The 22,790-nt window shown below is 40.9% G+C and overlaps 1 protein-coding gene across 1 annotated transcript in view; it reads left to right on the plus strand.

Moving 5' to 3' along the window:
* RSF1 (remodeling and spacing factor 1) overlaps nucleotides 1-22,790 on the plus strand; it is a 60,259-nt gene that overhangs the window by 4,461 nt on the left and 33,008 nt on the right. The window contains exon 2 of the mRNA XM_065646589.1: nucleotides 19,894-19,985. Coding sequence (XP_065502661.1) covers nucleotides 19,894-19,985 — 92 coding nt within the window. The remainder of the gene's footprint in view (nucleotides 1-19,893; nucleotides 19,986-22,790) is intronic.

Consider the following 22,790-nt stretch of genomic DNA (forward strand, 5'->3'; position numbering starts at 1 on the left):
GTTCCCTTGTTCCAACAAACATAAACAGTCTTTTTTTACTAACACTTTTACTTGCGACGGAAGAGCGGTTGCAAATTTAGATTGTAAATACGTGCGATAGGAGCAAGAGCTGTATCTGTATTTAGGGCTGTGTTTAAGGAACCACAATATCAAATCGCCACCTCCTTGGCACTGGTAAATAGCTTGAGAATGGGTATAAATGTTAATTAAGCACTTGGTCTCTTGTGAATGAAAATATTAGGAGAATGTTAGCTTGCACAACAGAGATCTAATTTTACACATGAATACACAAAACTCTTGCTGGTTTGAATGGGAGAACCTCTCTCGATGTCTTCCGAAGGGTGTTGGGCTGTGGTAGCTCATTCATTTTTGCAGGTTATTATTTTAGCAGTATGAGGTTTTGATTTGCTCTTGATTGAAATGGTAACACGTCCACACGCTTTGCATATTCTTTCAGCGAAATAGTGAACTTGCATCAGAATCTCGCTGGTGATGGTCATGCTAAATGTGGTCTTGGAAACAGCAACTGTGTTTCAAGGAGTGGATTTCCAGTCTGAGACACTTTTCTCAAACTTCTTTATCTCGTTTGACTCTTGATTGACCCAGCCTAGAAGTTTGTTGCTTAATTACAGCATGAATGTGTTGCGTTTGTTTGGAGTTTGATGACAAAAATGCTCTTCCCATGTTGGCTCGGGTTTAAGAGGTATAAAGAAAGATGCTGAGATGCAGATGCCTGGTAGCAGGTGCATTTTTGTAAATCTTTTCTCACTTTCCCCTTTTCTGTCTTTGTAGTGAGAAGTGAGGTTAATGGCAGGTAGATTGTAGAAGATCTGCACAAACCATTTATAGTTTCTTGGGTTTTTTTTTTTCAGTAGAAAATACCTGATACTACATTGCGGAACTGAAAAAATATATAGTCTTTGGAGCTGCCAGTAAGTTATGTTTGATAAGCAGCTTTATTTTTCTAAATCTTCTAGACACCTAACATCTTTTCTCTTGTCAGAGCAATTTGGATGCCGAACTCATTTGTTTCAGTGGGTTATGTCAGGGTGTGGGTGTTTTTTTTTTTATTCCAATGCCTCTGGAAAGCTTTATAGCATTAAGTTTAAGGGTTCTTACATTCTCTGAAGAAATTAATAATTAACATTGACTTAAACTGCTGTTGAATATTTGTATGGAAGAAACACACCTGAAGCTTTGTAACTGTTAATTATAGACAGCAAAGGCCAACTCGACCTAATGACAAGGAGTTTGACAGGCTTCAAGTTCAAGATTAGGTGTATAAAAAAGGTACTGAAGTAGTATTCTGCTAATGTGATTGCTTTTTCTCATATTTAATGTTTGATGTCAAGCATGTTTGTGTACTATTGATCAGAAGCTATGGGGTTTGATGTGACTTTTAGGTAAAGTCACAATATATTGCAGTAACCTGTAATATCTACAGTACATTGTTTAGTACTGAAAGTGGGAGATAAATGTGATATGGAAGTACTATTAAACACTGTTTCACTTAAAGTTTAATAATTGATACTGTCATTAAGATTTATTAACTGGTTTCAATGCAGAAAGTTTGATTCATGTGGTGTCCTGTCATAAATGAACAAGTTCCGACATCCCATGTTGGTAGTACCTGTGATGCTGGATGGGTGGAGTTTGTTCGCACACTATATATTGCTGAATCTTCTTCATTAAACATATTACGTGTGTGGATATATGAATATTATGGGCTTACTTCTGCCATAAAGCTGCATCAGCCAGTCACTTTTCATCTGCTCTGCAGGTCTGCATGTTCATGTCTTATCACACCCTTCCCATTATGGGTAAGAAATTTAACTGCGGTTCCAAATCAGTCGTTATCACCTGAACACAGGCTGAACTTGCTTGTCTAAATGTGGAATATAAGTAGATCGTTGCTTTCCTGCTGCACTTAGGGACTGAACCAAAACGTTTATGCCAAAGCCATTAATCCACCACCTGTTAGTAAAATGCAATGTTTTTAATTTTGCAACAAACTATTGGAGAGTTACTCATCTAGTAAACTTTAGAACATGGTGTATTATGTCTATGCTTGTTTCAGTTTTGAATACCATGGAAGTTCTACACCTCTAATGTTTCTGACTATCAAATTAACTGATTTGTTGAATGTAGACTCCAGTCTCTTGGAGCTGAAATTTTGAAACAGAATAAAAGAGTTAAATTCTGCAAAAGTAGCAGGGCTCATCATTCTTGTACTGACTTGATGGCAAGTAAGCCTCAAATGCAGAATAAACTCTTGTCTACGCTTCAGTCACTTTAGATTAATATGGCTTTAAGGTCAGCATGGTGGTTGGGCATTGGAACAGGCTGCCCAGGGCGGTGGTGGAGTCACCATCCCTGAAGGGGTTTAAAAGGTGTTTAGATGAGGTTCTTAGGTGCATGGTTTAGTGCTAGAGTGAGGTTATGGTTGGACTCAATGATCCTGAGGGTCTCTTCCAACCAAAATGATTCTGTGCCTTATGCATATGTGGATTATTCATTTAGGAAGTGAATTAAGTTTACCTTGGAATTCGTTATCTCATAAAGAGTATGGACGCGTATCTTTGTTTTACCTATTCCTATTTCATTAGTTTTTCCGTGGTGAGACTTCATATCTTTATGTCCATTGAGCTGGCATGTTGGCTCTTGTATTTTAGCTGGTGACGCCAGTTGCAACTAAACTCCACATCATCTGATGATCCTGACGTAGAAGACAGGAACACACTCTACTTCTGGGGAGCCAGGTCTCTTTCCAGTAACCCTGCCCATCTGAAAGACATGACAGATGCCATGTGGAATGAAAAAAAACCTTGGGATACCGGTCATGGATGAGCTGTGGCAGGAAATCCGAAGCCCCTGCCAAGGCTTGGCCCTCCTAGGGATCATGCAGACACTGTTGGACCACGTGCCTCCATCGAGGAAGGGTGTGATATGCTTTTGGGAGGTGGCTTTGTTGAATTCCAGCATGTTTCGGATGGTTCAGAACTGGAGGAAAAACTTCAGCTAGTACTTCCAAGTCACAGTCTTAAGGCTTATTTAAGGACAAGTGTGGAAGACCCAGGAATGCCAGTAGAAATTACTGAAACAAGTCCCATGGGCTGTATTGCTATATATTTGTATTCGGAGAACTTCATAAACATCAGAGTTGTGTGTGACACCATCATCACATGTAGGCTGGAAGTTCTGTTTTGTCCAGCAATCCATCACCACTGTACTTTGTCCTTGGCCCTGGCCAACCTCAGAGTTTTGTAGAAGCTGTACAAGTTTCTCCTTCCGTTAAGTGGTTTGTAACTCAGGAGCCTCCTGGTTTACTACACCTATCGTGAATGCAACTTTTTTTCCTGTGTGGAATTCCTTTCAAGCTAATAATGTGTGGTGTACGAACAGCTGGCAGATACATGTGGGCAATTATTAGTGCCCACTGCCTGGTACACGCACTTCTGAGCCCATCCCAAAGCTGACATGCAGGGAAGCTCGTGGGAACTTCTGGAAATCTCATACTGTTGTTGATATGAAGATTCAAACAATATTTGTGGTCTTTCTGTGCTCTTTGGTAGCTGATAAACTGTCAGGCAGAAACCTGGTAGATTTAGGAGGGGGGAAGAGAACCTCCTTAGTGACTTGGAAAAATTATCCTGCTGGAGGCAGATGACAGCAGAAAGATTTCCTTTGTGTGGCATGAAGGAGAGGATGGGAGCTACCAAAGGCCTGAACTTGGCAAGAAGAGGCAGATGATAAATAAATATCCTGCTGAAGAATATTGTGGCTCACTGCTGCCTCAAAGCCAGTTGTTGGAAAGTTTCCATTTTAACATCGAGATCTCTGGGCCATACAACACATCTTAGTGGTACGACTGTGTTCTTCCAGGTTTTACAGCGGTTGGAGCTGATGGAGATATTCAGGACTTGATGTATATCTGTCGTAGTTGGGACAAGTGTCCTCTGATAGATTCTCAGGACAACTTGTGCTCCTCTGGAAGGAATCTCCTGGTTCTCTTCATTGTTCCCTACTTAGGCAAAAAGCATTTGGACAACACTCTCAGACACATGGTGTGACTTCTGGGGTTGTCCTGTGCAGGGACAGGAGCTTGACTTGATCCTTGTGGATCCCCTCCAACTCAGGACATTCTGTGATTCTATGAAAATAATGCATCGGTGGCTTTGGCTGTGGCATTCAGTAAAATTGTCTAGTTGTTTCCAAATGTTAAAATCATTGAGAAATAATAAAACTCATAGAAAAGTGTGTATATTTGGGTTTTTTTGTTTCCTCTGGCCTTACAGTAAGAGCATAGTTGGTTCCAGCTGTGGAATAACCAGGTCTGTGGCCGTTCCTAACACTAAGATGATCTTCCCACCCTATTGTATTACCCTTTCACTTCTCTGCCCTTATCCCCAAATCAATGAACTCTCCTTTACTTCAGTTGTTCTACAAAGCTCGACAAACATTTTAGCATTAACAAGCATTTCTTAGCAGCCTTTAGCATTTGTCAGTCTCTCATATACGCAGTTTGCTGTCAACCTGATGCAGTTATTTCTCTTCCCCAAGAGCCAAACAAAGCTCTTAAAGCTCGAGCAGCAGAGAATTTCTCAGAAGTACAGTAGAAATTGTGACCCTGTCGATGTCTGTAATGGTCTGGGGAAAACAAACAATTTTTCAAATTGAAGGAAGGCCTATTTCTAAAGATTCTGTGTTTCAGCAGCTGTGCTTTAGTATTAGATTTCTTTCCATCATGATCATTTAGATCGTGTAGTACCTTGGGGAAAAGTGCTGTTTACCCTTGAACTCGCAGGCTTGATTGATATTTGAAGAATGGATAATGAGCAAGTTGTACTTCACCAGTCCCAGCCTTGCAAATACCTTTTTTTCCAAGAAAACGGTCGTTATCGGCATGAAGCTCTGTGGCTTTTTTCATTGTCTTAGGCTATAACTGGTTTTCTAGACTAACAGTTAGGTCTGGTTGGCAAAGTGCTGATGCTGAATGAAGTCGGTTAAAGTTTGTGAGCGAGTAATCACTTGATTTTCCTACTCTGGTCCGTGTCCCTCTGGTACCGCCCTGGCTGTTTTCCAGCTCATCTACAGCCATGTAGTAGCACAAGCGCCAGGGCACGTTCATTGCCTTTTAGTATTAATGACTACCAGGATTATAACGGTTTCCTCCGGAGAACAAACTGCAGCGGTTCACAAAAGCCATATTAATTAGCGGATGATAGAAGTGGGGAGATTTTAGTTTGATCCTGGAGCTTGCGGTGTGGTGTCCTTGCAGTAATCAACAATACGATGCAAGAAAGAATCCAAGAGGGAGAGATGCGTGGCAGGATGCAACGACAAAAAAACTCACCTGAAAAAAACCCATTTTTGCCTGGAGGTGGTAGTTGAAAGGGGAATAGCTTAAGTCGGGCCTAAAGTGGCTATTGCAAAAAGATACTTCTATTATTGGCAAAACTGTCCCTTGAAATGCTTATTTAAACTTTGATAGATTCTGTAGCAGGCAGTATTAGCTGACCTCCTAAATAACATGTTGGCAATCTGTATGAAGGTTAAAAAAAGGTTAGCAGCAGGTAAGAAAAAATGAATAAGATAACAAGGGAGCTTTTGGAAGACCCAGCTTTTATAAGAAGGGAGACCAGGACTAGTGATAAGTCAAGGAATAGAAAAACTGTGTTCTAAATGCCTGCAAAGCTGCGAGAGGTCTCTGAATGCGTGTTTGTCTGATAAATGGGAATAGGATGGTGAAGATAAGCACAAGGGCTCAATGTTCAGGTTTTTTAGCCAAGTAGAAGTTGTTTGAAAGGTAGAAGTCTAACCTTGGTGAGGAGGAGAACGTACCTATAGCAGGTGGTAGAGGGAAACTAAAAAGTCCAAGGTGGATTTGGAGAGTGTATGGACAGAAGCGTCTTATGTAAAAACAAACAAAAAAACCTCTAGGGAAACATGGGTGTCTAAAATAATCAGCTACAATACAAGGATTAAAATAAGTACCTTGCCGAGAACTGAAATAACCTTTTTGCACAAGGTGTCATTATTAGGCTAATTTGTGATCTCTTTATTCTAGTTACTCAGCCTTTTCTGGCAATAAAGATGAAATATGATAAAAATGCTGTGTTAGGAAATGGTGTGCTGGAACACAATGATAATGTGAAAGCACGCGGAGTTGCCAGGCTTAGATACTCATTTGGCTACCTGAAAAAGTTAGAAATAGAGCTGGTAAAAATACATGAACTCTTAGTAGAGTACAGAAGGGGAAAACAGAGTGAGTAGTGCATTATAAAGAGTTTAATGAAGATTTAGGGTATCACAAGCAAGGAGCTTTTACAGCTGGTTTTGATAAACTTCATGAAATTGTAATTTCATAGTTCTGATAGCTATATTATTTATTCTCCAAATAAAATATTCTGCTATTTTCTTTTGAAAGCAGGGCTAGTTCTTTTGAAGCATGGATAGATGGATCATGCTTGACAGATACATATGGATGTAAAGTGTTTCAAGGAGGTCACTGATTAAAGTGCTTGACTTGTGTTCCACAGCAGCCTTACCTGATATGACCAAAACAGGAGCTCTCATTTCCAGCCCTTTCTTTGACATTATTCTTTGCAGCAGGAGGAATCAGACGAGCCACGTGGTATGTTTTTAGCCTTTGCCATCTACAGCCCAACATGTTAATGCGAACTGGTCTGCGTTCCTGCTCTCGATTTTTAAATTGGGAGGGTGGATTTGCTTTATGTTTGTCCCTGATAACCCTGCCTGGCAGAAGGTTAGAGGAACATCAAGGAATGCATCACTGAACCAGAATCAGCATCCAGCAGCATCACAAACCTTAAACTGATTAACCCACAGGAAGCTGGTTAGATAAACAGGGGTTTTTTGGTCACTGTGGTATAAGTAGAATTACTCAATTTTTTTTTCTATGGTATGGACAATTAATCTTATTTGCCAAGAAATCAGGAAGAAGAGGAGTTGTTTAGGAAAAAAGCTCAAGGTGCAAGCTGGCTAACCTGGACTAAGGGGAAATGCTGCTGTGGAGAAAATAGTCCTGTGAATGGGCAGCGAAACTGCAGATGAAACAGTTATAGATATGCATTAGAAAAGAAACTGTTTGAATATATCCCAGAATATTTAATCAACAAAACATTCTAGGTGGTATTGTGATAAGTCAGAGGAAAGCACCTGTACTAACATGGAGCTGGAGTTTAAAAATTAGCAAAATACCAGATAAGGCATAGAATGGGCTGGAGTTTAAAAACTAAGGAAATAGCAGATATGATTCTCAGCCCATTCTAACATCCTATATAAAACTTGAAGGATATTTTATTTTGGTTGTGTGTGTACACCCCATTTTGTCAACTGTTTCCCTTAGTCTTGATTTTAGTGCTCAGTTGTGGCTGCTCCATCTTGAAAGATAACGCAGACAGATCAGTAGACTAAGGAGGACTGTTTGAAAGTTTCCACCCAAAAAAAAAAGTGTTTTAAAAAAGAGTACTGTTAAATTCAGAGGAGATTTTTAAATGCATATGAAGCAAGGCTCCTAGAGATTTGTGTTCCTTTTATCTTGTAAAGCCAGAAAAATAGTGTATTGAATGAAGTTTAAAAGTAATTCAAATTTAGATGCCTTTCACATGTTCCGTAATTACAATTGATTGCCGCAAATTATTACTGAGGCCAGAGCTCAAAAAGATTTAGATACTAATGAATATTGAGTTGTAGTGAGAATATTTAAAAATAAAGCTAAGAACATGGATTTTCTTACTTCTGTTTTAAACCAGGCTGTAACTAAAGAGAGGTTTCAAAGATAATAACGCGGGGGCAGGTAATTTCATAGGTGTGCTGTGGGGTTTCATTCCCAGCAGATGGTGGTCGCTGTCAAAGCAAGTGCTGGGTTACATGTGCCGTGGCTCATCATTTCCTTTTCCAAATTCTATGTATAAGTATAGGTTCTACTGTCAAGATCTGCTCTCCTTTCCCTCTACCTGTTATGTGCTGTACAGGAAGGCAAAGATCTGATGGTGCAAGTTTTATGTTTTTCAGATACTATTGTGTTTTAGGGATGTCGGTTCAGTGGGAGCATTCAGGTGTGTTTGGATGGGCCGACTCTTTGCTGGGTTAAAACAAACAGCTGGATGTCTGAGCTCAAAGAGCAGTGGGGATGGAGTCAAATCCAGTTGGCGGCCAGTCACAAGTTGTGCTCCCCAGGGCTCAGTACTGGGGCCAGATCTGTTAATCTCTTTATCAATGATTTGGATGAGGGGATGGAGTGCATCCTCAGTGAGTTTGCAGACGGCATCAAGTTGGGTGGGAGTGTTGATGTGCTGGAGGGCAGGATGGCCATACAGAGGGATCTGGACCAGCTGGATCGTTAAGCTGAGGCCAATTGTATGAGGTTCAACAAGGCCAAGTGCTGGGTCCTGCACTTGGGTCACAACAACCCCAGGCAGCGTTCCAGGCTCAGGGAAGAGCAGCTGGAAAGCTGCCTGGAGGAAAAGAAGCTGGGGGTGTTGGTGACAGCGGCTGAACATGAGCCAGCGTGTGCCCAGGTGGCCAAAAAGGCCACCAGCATCCTGGCTGGGACCAGCACTGGTGTGGCCAGCAGGCCCAGGGCAGTGACCGTCCTGTGCTGGGCACTGGGGAGGCCAAACTGTGAATCCTGGGGGCAGTTTTGGGCCTCTTGTGACAAGAAAAACCTTGAGGTGCTGGAGCGCATTGAGAGAAGGGAACGGAGCTGGGGAAGGGGCTGGAGCACAAGTGTGATGGGAGCGGCTGAGGGAGCTGGGGGTTCAGCTGGAGAACAGGAGCTGAGGGGAGACCTTCTGATCTCTGACCTGCCTGAAAGGAGCTTGGAGCCAGGGGGGGTCGGGCTCTGCTCCCCAGGAACAAGCGCGAGGACCAGAGGAAACGGCCTCAAGTTGCGCCAGGGGAGGTTTAAATTGGATCTTGGGAACAATTTCTTCCTGGAAAGGGCTGTGGGGCATTGGAACAGGCTGCCCAGGGCAGTGGTGGAGTCACCATCCCTGGAGGGGTTTAACAGATGCAGAGATGAAGTTCTTAGGCACATGGTTTAGAGGTTGCCTTGGAAATGCTGAGTTAATGGTTGGATTCAATGATCTTGAGGGTCTTTTCCAGCCAAAATTGTTCTATTTTTCTATATGATGGCACTTTCCTTCTGCTGGCAACATGAGGCTCTTCCCTGACCCTGATAGCACCTACACATGGTTGTTTAGATTGGAGGGTTTTTATCTCAGACGTGAGCTTTGAGTGATGGCAATATGCAAATGGTAGCTAGAAACTCATAATCCCTCCAGGCTGTTACACTCATCTTTCTTTGTAGCTCAGATTAAAAGTGGTATAAAAGGTGGCTGGTGGCACCAAGCCCAAGTTGCTGGGACCTGAGAGCTCTTCCAGTCTGGCAAACTGGGCTGTGACTTTGAAGCTGCCGAGACAGACCATAGATAACGTCGACCCCAAAGCCAACAGTCTTGGCTACTCCTCTGAAGCTGCAACAACCCCAAGGTTATAACCGTTTCTTGCAATTAAAAGAATTGGTGTTAATGGGGGTAGATATTTTAATAGAGCTAACAGGTCAAAACATGAGTTTGTTCGTAGATTTTTATACTTCAGAGTTGGGTGTTTCAAGGAATGAAACTTGTGTGAATCCTCACTTTGCAGGAGATTCAAATATCAACTTTCATGAGGACATAAGTGGTTTGCTTTTTATTTAAGTCTCTATTTTAGACCTAAGCTTAAGAAAGTTGCCCAAAAGCCGCACAGTGGTTTTATGTGCTACTAGCACTTTGTCAGGCAATTGTCTTGGGCAGTTTTGCTGCTTAAATTTCTGTTCTCACTTACTTCTTGGTTTTCTTAAGAAATAATGGAGAAAAAGTTGTTCCTAGCTGTGAAACCATTTAAAAGAAGCCTCAAACTCTCTGCTAATTGCATTAAACTTGTAAAATTTTAGGCTTGTGATTGTGAATTCATCTGTAGAGCAACTTTCATCCAGCTGTGTGACTGCCACCTTTCCCAGGAATCTTTGTCAGCTGCTGGAAATGTTACTTTCTTAATGACTGTTTTGCTCAAGTCTCTGAATTGCGCTCTGTCTCCTCGTTATCTGGTATTTTAAAAAAATAAAAATTAAATTTTCACTTTTACTGCTGATAAATTAATGAACTGATTTTACCTTAAAGCAGAGCAGACTCAGTTGCTTATTTCCAGCTGAGAGGAGTGTTCTGTATTTCAGGGTGACTCGCGTCGGCTTCACCTGCAAAGTTTGCTGATGCTCGAAGAAAACTCCTGCTCAAATAATGTAAAATGCCAAATACTTACTGAGTGGTACTCAGTTTTTCTGCAAAAGTTAGTCACTGCTGAATGATTTGCAAAATATAAAATGTACATCTTTGTAGCATGGTTATGTTCTTGTACTTCTTTAGGGTCCAATAAGCTATCTATATATATATGGATATATTTAATCAGGAGACTTAAGTTCGTAAGACTAGGTTTTCAAGAAAAGGTGTCTGTGATATTTGACAGTTATAGAGAAACTGCTAAGAAACATTCACCTGTTGATATTGTTCATTAAAGTTATGTAAATTAATGATGAAATGGTGAATCCCAGAATAAAATGAGACATATTTGAAGTGCAGGTTGGATCACCGGTGACAAAACATGCTGGTTTTGAAGCCGAACCTGAAAAAGGGCAGAAATATCTTCATAATAGTTGTCATTTGATATGTGAAAAAAGGTAACTCTCTCTGGTTTGGCTTTTATTTTTCCTCTGAAGACTGAGAAATGATAATCCATAACCTTGGTAATGAAACCTGTTTTAGAAAAGTGATTTTTTATTCAACTTGTTCTGAATTTTTTCATACTGACTCTTTATTCAAGAGAGAGATGGAGGAGAAAGTGATTTTATAGTATAGTCAACATCCTCCTTCTGTTAACGCTGAATAAAACTCTCAGACAGTACCTGGGAAATTTAGCAAAACTGACACCAGAGTGGTGTTTCTAGTAAATAAACAAAGTAAGGAACTAAAAAGCATTTAGATTTGTCCTCGTTTTCGTATAATGAACTAAAAAAACCTTTATATTCAACCTACCCTCCAACAGGACACATTGAAAGAAGCTTGATACAGTTTTGATGTGAGTAAATGAAGCAGAAGCCACCTTAACTGGTGATGTGTGCAACTCTACGTTCATATGTTTAATCTTGATTTTCATTTCTCTGCACCAAGGATACTTTCATTTAGTTTAATATAGCAGGATGTATGTTCTTTCTCTTGAAGTTGAATGCTGCCACGCTTAGAGGATTGATTTTTGTCTGCCAGAAATGTGTGTGCAAGATGAACCTTATGAGCTCAGGTCAGATCTGCGATGGTAACTCGGTGTTTAAAGTGGAGCATAAGAGCTTAGGTAACAGTTTAGGAGTGACATGTACCCTCAGTTACTGGTAATCTGTATCCCCAAGACCTTACACACATGGATTTTTTTTTTTCACTGGAAAAACTTGCCAGACACTCTACAACAGAATTAATCTCACCGAATGTATTTAGCAGAGCTCAGATGTTTACTTGAGGATGAGCTGACTCTTCCTAAAAGTGTCTTTCTTTCCATGAGCTATGAGTGTATTGTATGGAACTGGCTCAGGTGTAAATATCTACATTTGCTTAGATGAATCCTACTGCTCTGCTGCTGCCCTTTCCAAGATATTAATAGTAAAATACCTAAATTCTGGGAGCTGGAAGTACGGATTAAAGCTCAGGCTCCTTTTTCACAGGAATTAGACCCATTCTTGCTTTTCTTTTCCTTTCTTTGGGCCCCTGAATCTTGCATTTCTTTTCTAGCTTCTTGCCTTGTGACTGTCCCACCCTCTTAGGAGTAGGAGTGGTAATTTTTAACCTTCTGTGAGTGAACGAAGGCATCAAATTCAATTTTACCATTTCTTGAATGGCTACATAAGTACTAAGTGTTAAATCAAAAGGTAAATGTTGCCATCTCAAATTTTTTTTGCTTATGTTCTTTCTTCTAAGTGTGAACTTCCATTACTGCAGTGGTCAGCAGATGCCTCGGTCCAGGCTGAGATGTGGGTGTAAATCTTAATTTTGCTACTGATCTTTCTGGAGAGAGGTTGTGTTTCTGGTTATGTGCCCCTTCAGCATTTCCTGTTGGAGATGTCACAGGCTGGTTGGGGTTGGAAGGGACCTCTGGAGATCATCCAGTCCAACCCACCTGCTAAAGCAGGGTCACCAGAGCAGATCACACAGGAATGTGTCCAGGCGGGTTGGAATGTCTCCAGAGAAGGAGACTCCACAACCTCTCTGGGCAGCCTGGTCCAGGGCTCTGGCACCTCGCAGTAAAGAAGTTTCTCCTCATGTTTGGAGGGAACCTCCTGTGTTTGAGTCTGTGCCTGTTGCCCCTCATCCTGTCATTGGGCACCACTGAACAGAGTCTGGTCCATCCTCTTGACACCCACCCTGGAGATATTTATAATAATAAATAAGTTCCCCTTTCATCTTCTCCAGGCTGAACAGCCCCAGTTCTCTCAGTCTCTCCTCATAAGATGCTCCAGACCCCTCATCACCTTTGTAGCTGCAGTTTCTCCAGTAGCTCTTCATCCTTTCTAAACTGGGGAGCCCAGAACTGGACCTGGTGCTCCAGGTGCAGCCTCACCAGGGCAGCAAAAGGACAACCTCCCTCGACCTGCTGGTCACACTCTTCCTAATGAAGAATCCCATCTGATCAACCCGCTGCTTTTTTTTTTTTACTAGAGCAAAACCAGTGGCAAAACAGGGCACCCACTGTACATCTTCTTACATCTCTGCGGTGTGGGAAATGTATTCCGCAACATGCTCCGAAGGGTTCCCAGTGCTAAAACTGGGTGCACTGGCATCCACTGCAGCTCTTGTCCTGCATCTTTGTCCAGTGAATACTAAAAAGAAAAAAAAAAAAAATCAGAATCCACTACTGAAGTGTCATCTCTCTGGTTGCCTTTCACCTTTGTCACACCTACTCCTTATTTGAGAATTACAATGACACAGTTCAGTGCTAAGGAGGGAAACGAGGAGTATTTTCTCCTCATAGTCTAAAAGTCTTGCTTATATTGGAGACTGAGATGCCTCAGCAGGCAAGAGGACCCCAGAGTCATCTTAGAAAATCTTATTTCCCAATTCTTACTAGCCAGAATGAAAGATACTTGTGCTGCCGTGTCCTCACATTTACAGGCTGTGATCTCAGCAGTTTGAGAGAGTCAAGTGCTTGTCCGTGCATGAATTAGGGATCAGCAAGGCAAGTGCTCTTGATTTTCGATAGCTGAAATACACATGTGGTCAGTGTGAGCGATTTTACTGTGAACAATGGCAATCTCTTACAATTTCTGATGGTTTTGGTACCTGTTTTTCAGCACACTCTGCTTGTTTGAATGTTGCTACCGCAGCCTGATTTTTCTCACTCGCTGTTCACGAGTCTGGACTTTGTGGACTTGGAGCCCATGTTTTATTCAGTACATTTTTTGAGGCAGTAAATGAGGCTTTTATTCGCTGTCTTTCCTTACCTGGGCTATCTCCAGTTTCTAAAATAGATCATGTGCTATTTTTTCCTGCATTGTTTTCAAAGCAATTTTCCTTTTTCTTTTTTTACCTCCATTTCTCTTTTGTTGCACAGTACAGCATGCTTTTCCTCCTAAATTTTATGTTTTATTCTAATGTCAGTTTTGCTTTTGTTAACCTTTCTGCTGTTGCTTAGTATATTAGGTTAAAAAAATCAAACCCAACATTACTAGGAGCTTAATAGCCAGAGAATGAAATAGAGGGGACTTGTGAAAGATTAAAGCATCTTCTAACTACTAGAGGGCTGCTGAAAACCACCTGAACCTGTGTGTAGGGAATTTTAGATTGGTATGGTCTTTAGTTCCAGATTCAAGAGTTATGCTGGTGACAATACATATGATTTTAATAAAGTTTCAGTTGCAATGAGAAGGTGACTGAAGGTATGGTGAGCAGTAGAGAGTACAAGAATAATCAGATTGAATTGTGGGCAATGGAAGAGGGTAGAATTAAAAATAATGGGACAGATATGTCAAACTCTAAATATTTAGAAAATAACCTCATAGCTAAAATTAGAGCTGAATTTTAAGGTCACATCCTGGTTGCAGCAAGGACTACAATGCAGTGGGGTCATTGTGCAGCTCTGATGGTGAGGTCAGAGAATCCCAGGCTGGTTGGGGTTGGAAGGGACCTCTGGAGATCATCCAGTCCAACCCACCTGCTAAAGCAGGGTCACCAGAGCAGGTCACACAGGAATGTGTCCAGGTGGGTTTGAATGTCTCCAGAGAAGGAGACTCCACAACCTCTCTGGGCAGCCTGTTCCAGGACTCTGGCACCTTAAAGAAAAGAAAGGTCTGTTAGGTTGGAGCAAAAGTCTTACGAGGAGCAGCTGATGGACCTGGGGGGTTCAGCCTGGAGAACAGGAGCTGAGAGGAGACCTTCTGATCTCTGAACTGCCTGAAAGGAGCTTGGAGCCAGGGGGGATCGGGCTCTGCTGCCCAGGAACAAGCGCGAGGACCAGAGGAAACGGCCTCAAGTTGCGCCAGGGGAGGTTGAGGTTGGATCTGGGGAACAATTTCTTCCCCAAAGGGCTGTCGGGCATTGGAACAGGCTGCCCAGGGCAGTGGTGGAGTCACCATTCCTCGAGGGGTTGAACAGATGCAGACATGAGGTTCTCAGGGACGTGGGGCAGTGCCAGGGTTGGGTTAATGGTTGGACTTGATGATCTTGAGCGTCTCTTCCAACCAAAGCGATTCTAGTACTTTATGATTCTAAAAGAACTGGCAGTGGAAAAGGCTTTTTGGTCCCAGTTGAAAGCACTGGCCATGTTGGTCACAATTCATCTGCAGGCGGCAGTGAAATAGGTTTTGGGCTGGGATCCTTGCATGGGGACAGGGAGGGAGTTTATCAGCAAGATAATCTTGACTTTGCTGAATAATATTAGAGTGGCGTGTGCTCTGAGTAGTCCAGGCAAGAGGAAAGTCTTGAAATAGGTACAGATAAGAGATATAAAGGTACTGGGGTATCTGTATGAAAATGGATCTATTATAGCTGCTGAGCATCCCGTCTTCAAAGTGCTGCACTAGAATAACGATGTCATTAAAATATGAGCCTGGTTTGTTTGTTTATAATGCCTGCCAAAATCTTTCTAGGAACAGGATATAAAACTACTGTTTGGTGACTTGTTCTTTCCGTTTCGATCTTCGGTTTAATTACAACATGTTTGATTGTTCTTTCCCTTCACTCGAGAGGCCGTGGTTACATTTTTCCCCCTTCCCTGCGTTTCTTTTACAGGCACAACTTGGAGATAGGATGATAATAGTCATGGAGTGTCTCAGCTAGAAATTAACATCTTCAGATTGTCCTTTGGAACAGGCACTACTGCTTTTTCTTGTTGGGAAACATTATAGAGGTCAAATGCTTCAAATATTTTAACACCAAGTTTGCTGCATGAATATGAGGCTCCTTAATATCACAGTCATTTCTCAGAGATTCACTGGAACTTCTTGCCTGGTTCATTTTAGAGGTTTTGTCCTTCCATTTATTTATCATACTGAGTTCATAATTTTTCTCTGTGGCCTGCAAACTTCTTAACACACCCCAACTATAGGGTCTCCCATTTTCTTTATACTAAGAGTTGAGATAAGAAACAAGTTGGTTCCTAGAGAAGAATATTTCTGTTGGCATGAAAATTTATGTGTAAAGGCTTGTCTGGAAAGGGAATTAAGTGCATGGTTGGTGTGTGGTGGGCTCAGAGGTGCATTGACCACGTAGTAACTCTTCACCGATGCCTAAGAAGATGCTCTTGCTTTTGCACGTGCCTCAAGCTAATACACATCGATTTTGTACAGGTTACTGTGAGCTCGTGTCCTTTGGCAGGAAAAGAATTAATGATCCCGTCGGTCTCGGCTTCCGCCTGCTTAACGTGGTTTTTATTTGCTGGCACGCAGAGGTAATTTTGGTCAAGGCAGAAAGATGAAAAAGAGCAAACTCTTAAAGGAAATATTTCCCCCCTATATCTTCTAAGTCACTCTTTTTCTTCCGCTTGCCAAAACCAGTTAGCATGGAAAAAAAGGTTTTGCTGGTATAACTGGGAAGGCCTGTTTGGGTTTGCGAAGGGTGAAAACACCCGGCGGTCTTGGCATCCCAAGAAGTTACTTCTCATTCCGTTCCCCCTAAGCACCCACATCGTGGTTCTGATCTTCCCCTGCATGTCCAGTGCTCCAGATCTGATACAAATAATTTTTAAATTTTTAATAATTTTTCAAATAACAAGTTCCCCCAATCCTCCCTGCAGACCCAGGGCTTTGCCTGTCATCTATATTTTGCTGTTTTCCGCCTTTATTTCAGTTTTGCTTAGGTGAGTGTTCAGCTGTGAGCGTATTAATTTTGGCAGGGAAAATAAGTGGAGGTGAATGGGGTTGTGGTTATGTGGGAAGGTGTTAATGAGAACCCACAACCAGGTCTTTAATTTGCGGTTGTGCAGGTGTTGGAAAGCTACGGCTTTTCTGACCAGATGATGGGGTTTCCACGTGTTTGTACTTTTTCCTCTTCCATTTCAGTTTTCTGTCTTTCCCAAATTTATTAGAAATGTGTGACTGATGAATGGGACGTTCCCTGAAATGCTGGAGTTGGTAGAATAATGTTAAAAAGATATTTATGAGAAGAACCTGCCCTCCAGGAAAGTGCAGGACTTAACAAATTGGCCAAACTCCACCAGAAGCATTATAATTGTACATACAGTGACTCACTCTTTCTGATTCATGGCTTTTTCCTATGAACAGTCTATATTTTTGAATATCTAGCAGATGGCACCGCAGTTTAATTATACTTGATTATTGGAAACAGTTTTTCTATGAAAATGGCACCATTTCCATTTATATTTCTCTGCCAGTTAAGTGGATTCTATCAAGGTTTTAGAGAGCGCTTTCCAGAGAAATCAAAGTTTTATAAAAGTTTGAGAATATAATTCAGATTTGGGGCTTTTGTGTATGTTGCATCACCCTTTTTTGGCCAAAATCTTCTGCAGAATGGCTGTTATGCAAGAAAGATGGTATGGATTGTGCCTTCCCTTATGTGAAACTTAAATGCAAAATGTTACTGGGTTATCTATGAGTTGCCGGAATGAATGATGCAGGTCCCACTTGAATGGCGATGATATTTTTAAAAGGAGATGATAGCCTACTGTTGTCATTTACAAAGAACCAAACACCACAACCCAAAAGTAATTACATCTCATGTTCATTATCTTTGGTATGTTACAAGTAGGATTAGAAGAGTGTTGTAACGATGATCCGTATAGATGCCCCACTTTTGTCAATAATTCTATATTCTGAACAACAGTAAGTTAATTTAAAGTTACGGCGGCTCGATGCATTTCTGAGATGACTGAAATGTCGGTCTCATTTTCTAGTCCACTTGTACTCCTTGCCAAATACGTGTTCTGGGAAAAGATGGGATTTCCACTGCTTTTTAGCTGCTATTTCTGTGCAAGTCAGGTGTACGCTGCTCCACGTGATCCAGATATTATTTCCAGGTACTTTGGTTTCAATACTGAGTTTATTTCTCAGTCGCGTCGGCTTCTTCTCCTGGTCAGGCTGCACTTCACATGCTCCCTGATTTCTACCTGCAAACCTAACATCAATTTTCTTCTCCGAAACTCCCACCTCATTCCTAAGAACAAGGAGGACGATGTGCGACTCATCTAAGCACTTACTAGGGAACTGTCGAAAAGCCAACCTAGGGATATGGTCGTTAATATTGCTACAATACATGCAAAACATCTCAGAAGGGTAATAAATAAATGGAGAAGGAATTTGAATGTTTTGGTGAGGTTTATTTGTGAAAATAACCACAGTGATACATTGTCAATAGCCTAGAAATGCAAGAGCTGGAATCTCAAAAATCAAGTTGAAGTTTTTATAGGTACTGACAGAAATCACAGTAAGTGCTGACCAAGCGTGTGCAAAATTACAAAGTAATTTTTGAATTTTTCTCCTTTTCTTCTAAGACTAACAGTCTAGCAAAGATTGTTGTGGTGACTGGGGATTTGATTATTTGAAATAAATCACCTGAGCTTCTTTAGACTAGGATTCCAATCAGTGTGTACCCATCAAAAAGAAATCTGATTAAAGCCAACCGAACCAAAAAAAAAAAAAAAGATGCAGAACAAAAGCTTTGATCCGGCAAGATTTTGAATACTTTGGCTCAGCTCCATGTCACACAAACACAAGCCGAGGTTTAATTCTATGAGTTGACTTTGATAGAATTGCTCCTGTGTATCAAGTGCTTTGTGCTTAATTTTGTCGGTGCCAAAAGCTCGGCACCTATTGGGGTTAAGACCTGATCTTGTTCCTCTTAAAATATGTGGTAGTTTTAAAATTACAAAATGCATCAATTTTCAGGAAAGCCGAGGAGGAGATGTGTTAGGTTTCTTTCATAGGTAGTGGTAATGGAAACAATATAAATGGAATAAAAGAGAAAAAGTCGTGGCTAGTTTCGAGTTGTTTACAATTTATTTATATTTAAAAGACGTTTCTTTTGGGGTACCAGACTGCTGCTTTATATATATAGATATATATAGATATATATATAGATATATATATATAGATATATATATATAGATATATAAAGATATATAAAGATATATAAAAGGAATTTGTGTATTAAATTTCTGGCTGCAAACCAGAAGCAATGATTTGAAATGACACAAGTATTTCCATCAAACAGATATTTTACCAGCTCACTATGTTCACCTGAAAGCAGAGGCATTTTTTGAGAGAGAAATATCAGGTGAAATCCAATTAAATACTGAAAAGATTCACACATATTAAAGTGTTGTATAAAGAAATAGAATCTCAGTAATGTCTAGTTTAGAACAAACACGTTTGGTGTCCCAGCGGTTTATCCTGTCGCAAGTAAATGCCACTGGACCAGCAGAAAAATGGTAATAATAAATTAGGATTATAAAAGCTCTTGGGTATTACACTTTTAAACTGTGTGTGCATAGAGTAATGAAAATGCTTTCAGAAATACGATTGTATGGAAGGAGTAGAGAAATAAAAATACTTAAACTTCACTTCTTTAAGTTTTTCTCAATAAATTGCAAATGAGAAATCTCACTTCACTGGGCATGTAGAGTTGCATTAATAATTATGTGGTTTTTTTGAAGTTATACTACTCTCTAGCTTATAAACAGTGATGTTCTGCAAGTTTGCCACTTGGTGGTGCCAGATTGATTTCTAAATCACAGATGTGGGTTAAGATGAGATGTTGATGTATCCGAGGAGTGGACGCTAACAGATAAATACAATTTGGTTGGAAAACTTTGATTTTCTGATATTCCTGGTGTGCCTCAGCCCTCTCATCCCTCTCTACTCCTCCGGTAGAAGAGCGAGTAAGTGTATAGCAAAGCTACACCTGCGAGGACAGTTTCTGGAACGTTTCTCCCATACCACACACCCAGCCAAAAATTGTTTGGATTCTACAATATTCCAGGTTGGCTTTGGAGTTTCTGGAGGCAGCTGCAGGTTGCACTGCTCTCGGGGGTGTTTTTGTAGGTGTTTGACTGGCATCGTTACTGCCCAGTTGTTGTGTTAATTGCATATTTATCACAGTTTTCTTGTGTTTAAGGAAGGGCAATGATCATCCTGAATATAAATCTGAACAAAAAGCCCCATGTGATTAAATTAACCTTCCTCCATCTCTCAGTTACGGGGCTGCTCTTCAGCAGAAGTTAATATGTTTGGTTAAAACTTCTCAGTTTGTTTCAGTGTTATGAGTGTTTAACATTGAAGTATATTTGCACCAGACTTGATAACTTTTTTTTTTTCTTGTTTTTCTCTCTCTACTGCAGTTCCAAAAGAATTGGTGGAGCTTCACTTGAAACTGATGCGAAAGATTGGCAAGTCCGTCACGGCAGACAGATGGGAAAAATATTTGATCAAGGTACGATATTGTTTTATTCTGCAGTGTTGGAACGTGGTTGTGAGGAGCTGTTGGGATGAATTACGGTGAGCCCTGGGCCAGCACCCACGTACGTGCCTAGACTTTGCGTAACATCCCAGCTTAACTTTCAGTCTGTCTAGGCTTGGGTAAAAAAAAAAAAAAAATCTCTGAAAACAGACAATATTTCTGCATGTCGAAGAGTGTATGCTGTCATCCTTCTCGTACAATACTTTTTTGAGCCTTAAGACCCTAAATAAAGGAGATTTAGTAGCCTGCAAACAGGCTCAATTGAGCAGAGAGATTTGTGCAGTAACAATTCATTTTTATACCAATTGTCTGGATCTGATTTAATTACTGTGACTTGCTTGGTGTTCATGCAGGGTCTAACCACACAGAGTTCTCGTAGCACGTGTTAATAATAAATGAATGTGATTGATATCTGCATGCTCGGAAAGGCACAGCTCAGATGAAAATGCTGTTATGCCTCAGTGAAAACGTAGCATCCCATTGTTTACATAATTCTGTATTGGTATTTTAATTGCAGCTGTGCCTTTGGCACCTCCCATGCGAGTAGTTTTCAGTTTAAAGAATTTACCCTGCTTCAGAAAATAAGAATATACAGATATTCAAAATAAATGGGTTACCATTTCCCCTCTGGATATATTCCATGTGCCTTTTAATCCACAAGAATGTAGTCTGGGTACTGTCTGCACTGTCACGATCGCTTCTTACTTACAAATACAACCTGATGGTAATAGCAGCGATACAAATAATGGCACTTGGCAAATCCCGTTGCAGTTTGTCCCCTTAGGTGTTATGCAGAAGCTTTACAGAGACGGGGATTTGTCTTGAGGTTTGTGTAGTCTTAAAATGATGGTTTTAGGACTGGGAGTATGTCAGGAGATAAGCTGAAGGGCTTTAGGTTAAATCCAAGCTCTTAACCAGTTGTAAAGTATTTAGGATGATGTTTTAAAACAATAATGTAATAATTAATGTAACTTCCGTGCATCACCAAGTACTGTGCTTACTGAATTGTGTTTAAAAAAATCTTTAATATACCAAAAAGCCATTGCAGCAAGGTGAGAAAACCCAACTCCGAGCAGCGAACTTCTGTACCCCACCAATGCCACTTACCACTTGTGTGGTGAGCAGAGGGAGAAAACAAGTTTACGAGGGGGTAGTTTGGAAAAAATCTTCCTTCAGGAGGTGCGGAAAAGATGGGAAGGTGGGAAGGAAACCCTCCCACGCGCTCTTGTGAGGACCAAGTAAACAGTGATAAATTCTGCTTCATTTAACCGTCTCCAGAGCTAACTTGGAGCTTATTCTAGCCAGTGGTTCAAAGGAACTTTGAAGAACAAAGGAATTTGACTATGAGTAATTAGAGAGGTATGCTAATATTGTCCTCATTTCGAAGGGGTATAATTAATTTAGGAAAACAACAGAGAGTATTGGGAAATGCCCCAACAGCCAGGAAAAAAACCTGAAAAGATGTGGAACCATCGAGAGCGTTCTTGTTATATTGTTGATATATTATTGACATAACTGAAGAGGCAACGTTGACCCATTTTGCCTTTGTTAGAAACTACTAATGTGATGCTTTGATCATTCCAGACGTGGCCATTTTCTTATTTAGGAGGAAACTTTTAAGTGGAGGACACTCCAACTTACATGCTCTTTATATTTATATATATATATATATTACTACTATGTTTAGTTTATATATCAACTGTTTATAAGATAATGCTTTATTTGACTGTCACGCTTATAAAGAGCATCATAAAAATTGTCTCCAGGCTGTGGCTGCTGTTTTGACAGATGAATATATTTTGGGTTAGGAAGTGAAAAGTGGTGGTTGAGAGTTCCGTCCCTTCCCTCTTCTGATGGTGAACTGTACAAATTGGCTCACCAGCAGACACACTAGTCCTATATGAAAGAAAATAGCTGTAGGGCTCCAGAAATCTGACTTTCCTCCTCTGTGCGAGGAATGTACGTGGTCACGAACGACCGAGGTAAAGAAACGGCTTGTCCTAAACATTTTAGCAACTAAGAGGAACTGCACAGCTCAGCTGGTTGGTGTTTTTTTTTTCGAGAAATGTGTAGTTGAGTTAATTCAGGCTGCGCCGTCTCCAAAATGCTTTACTTGACTATTGTCAAATATATTCTGTGTTTTTTATACAGATAAGATTTCTCTGGATTGGTCCATCTGGAATCTTCAGCCTTGAAATCGGCACGTTCTGCACACAGAGTTGTTTTTTTTTTTTCTGCCCCGATTGTTAGAATTCAGGTGTCCATGGTCCCACCCAAGCAGATTGTGCCTTTCACCTGCTTGTTTTCATTTTTTAAAGGCAACGTTTGGAGCATGGTAATACTAAGTGTTGGGTGCCATCGTAACTGCTTTGGAAATATTGGAGAGGGGGATATTTCAGCATCTCTTGCAGAGTGGGAAGGTGCTGATCACTCTCAAGGGTGCAAGAGGTTTTTGATCGGTGTGAAACATCCCTCTGTGAAGGCCAAGGTGGAACATTTCCGCAGAGAGTGAATCAACGGGATCTGTAGCTCAGGGTTGTGACAGTACTTGTCAGGAGAAAGCATGATCGTCGGGTTTTTAATTGTCGAAACGTAGTCATTTCAGTTGGAGCAGATGTCTGATGTCTCTGAGCTTTTGCTTTGGCAACCACACGCTTCCGCAGCGCATGAAACTTCTCATTATTGCTTTCGTACTTAATGAGTAAGTAATGAACAGCGACTGGTACATGTCCTTAGCAAGGGGTTTGATATACAGCACCCTCGGATGCATGGTGTGAA

Source organism: Caloenas nicobarica, chromosome 1, assembly GCF_036013445.1.
Source record: "Caloenas nicobarica isolate bCalNic1 chromosome 1, bCalNic1.hap1, whole genome shotgun sequence".
NCBI lineage: Eukaryota > Metazoa > Chordata > Aves > Columbiformes > Columbidae > Caloenas > Caloenas nicobarica.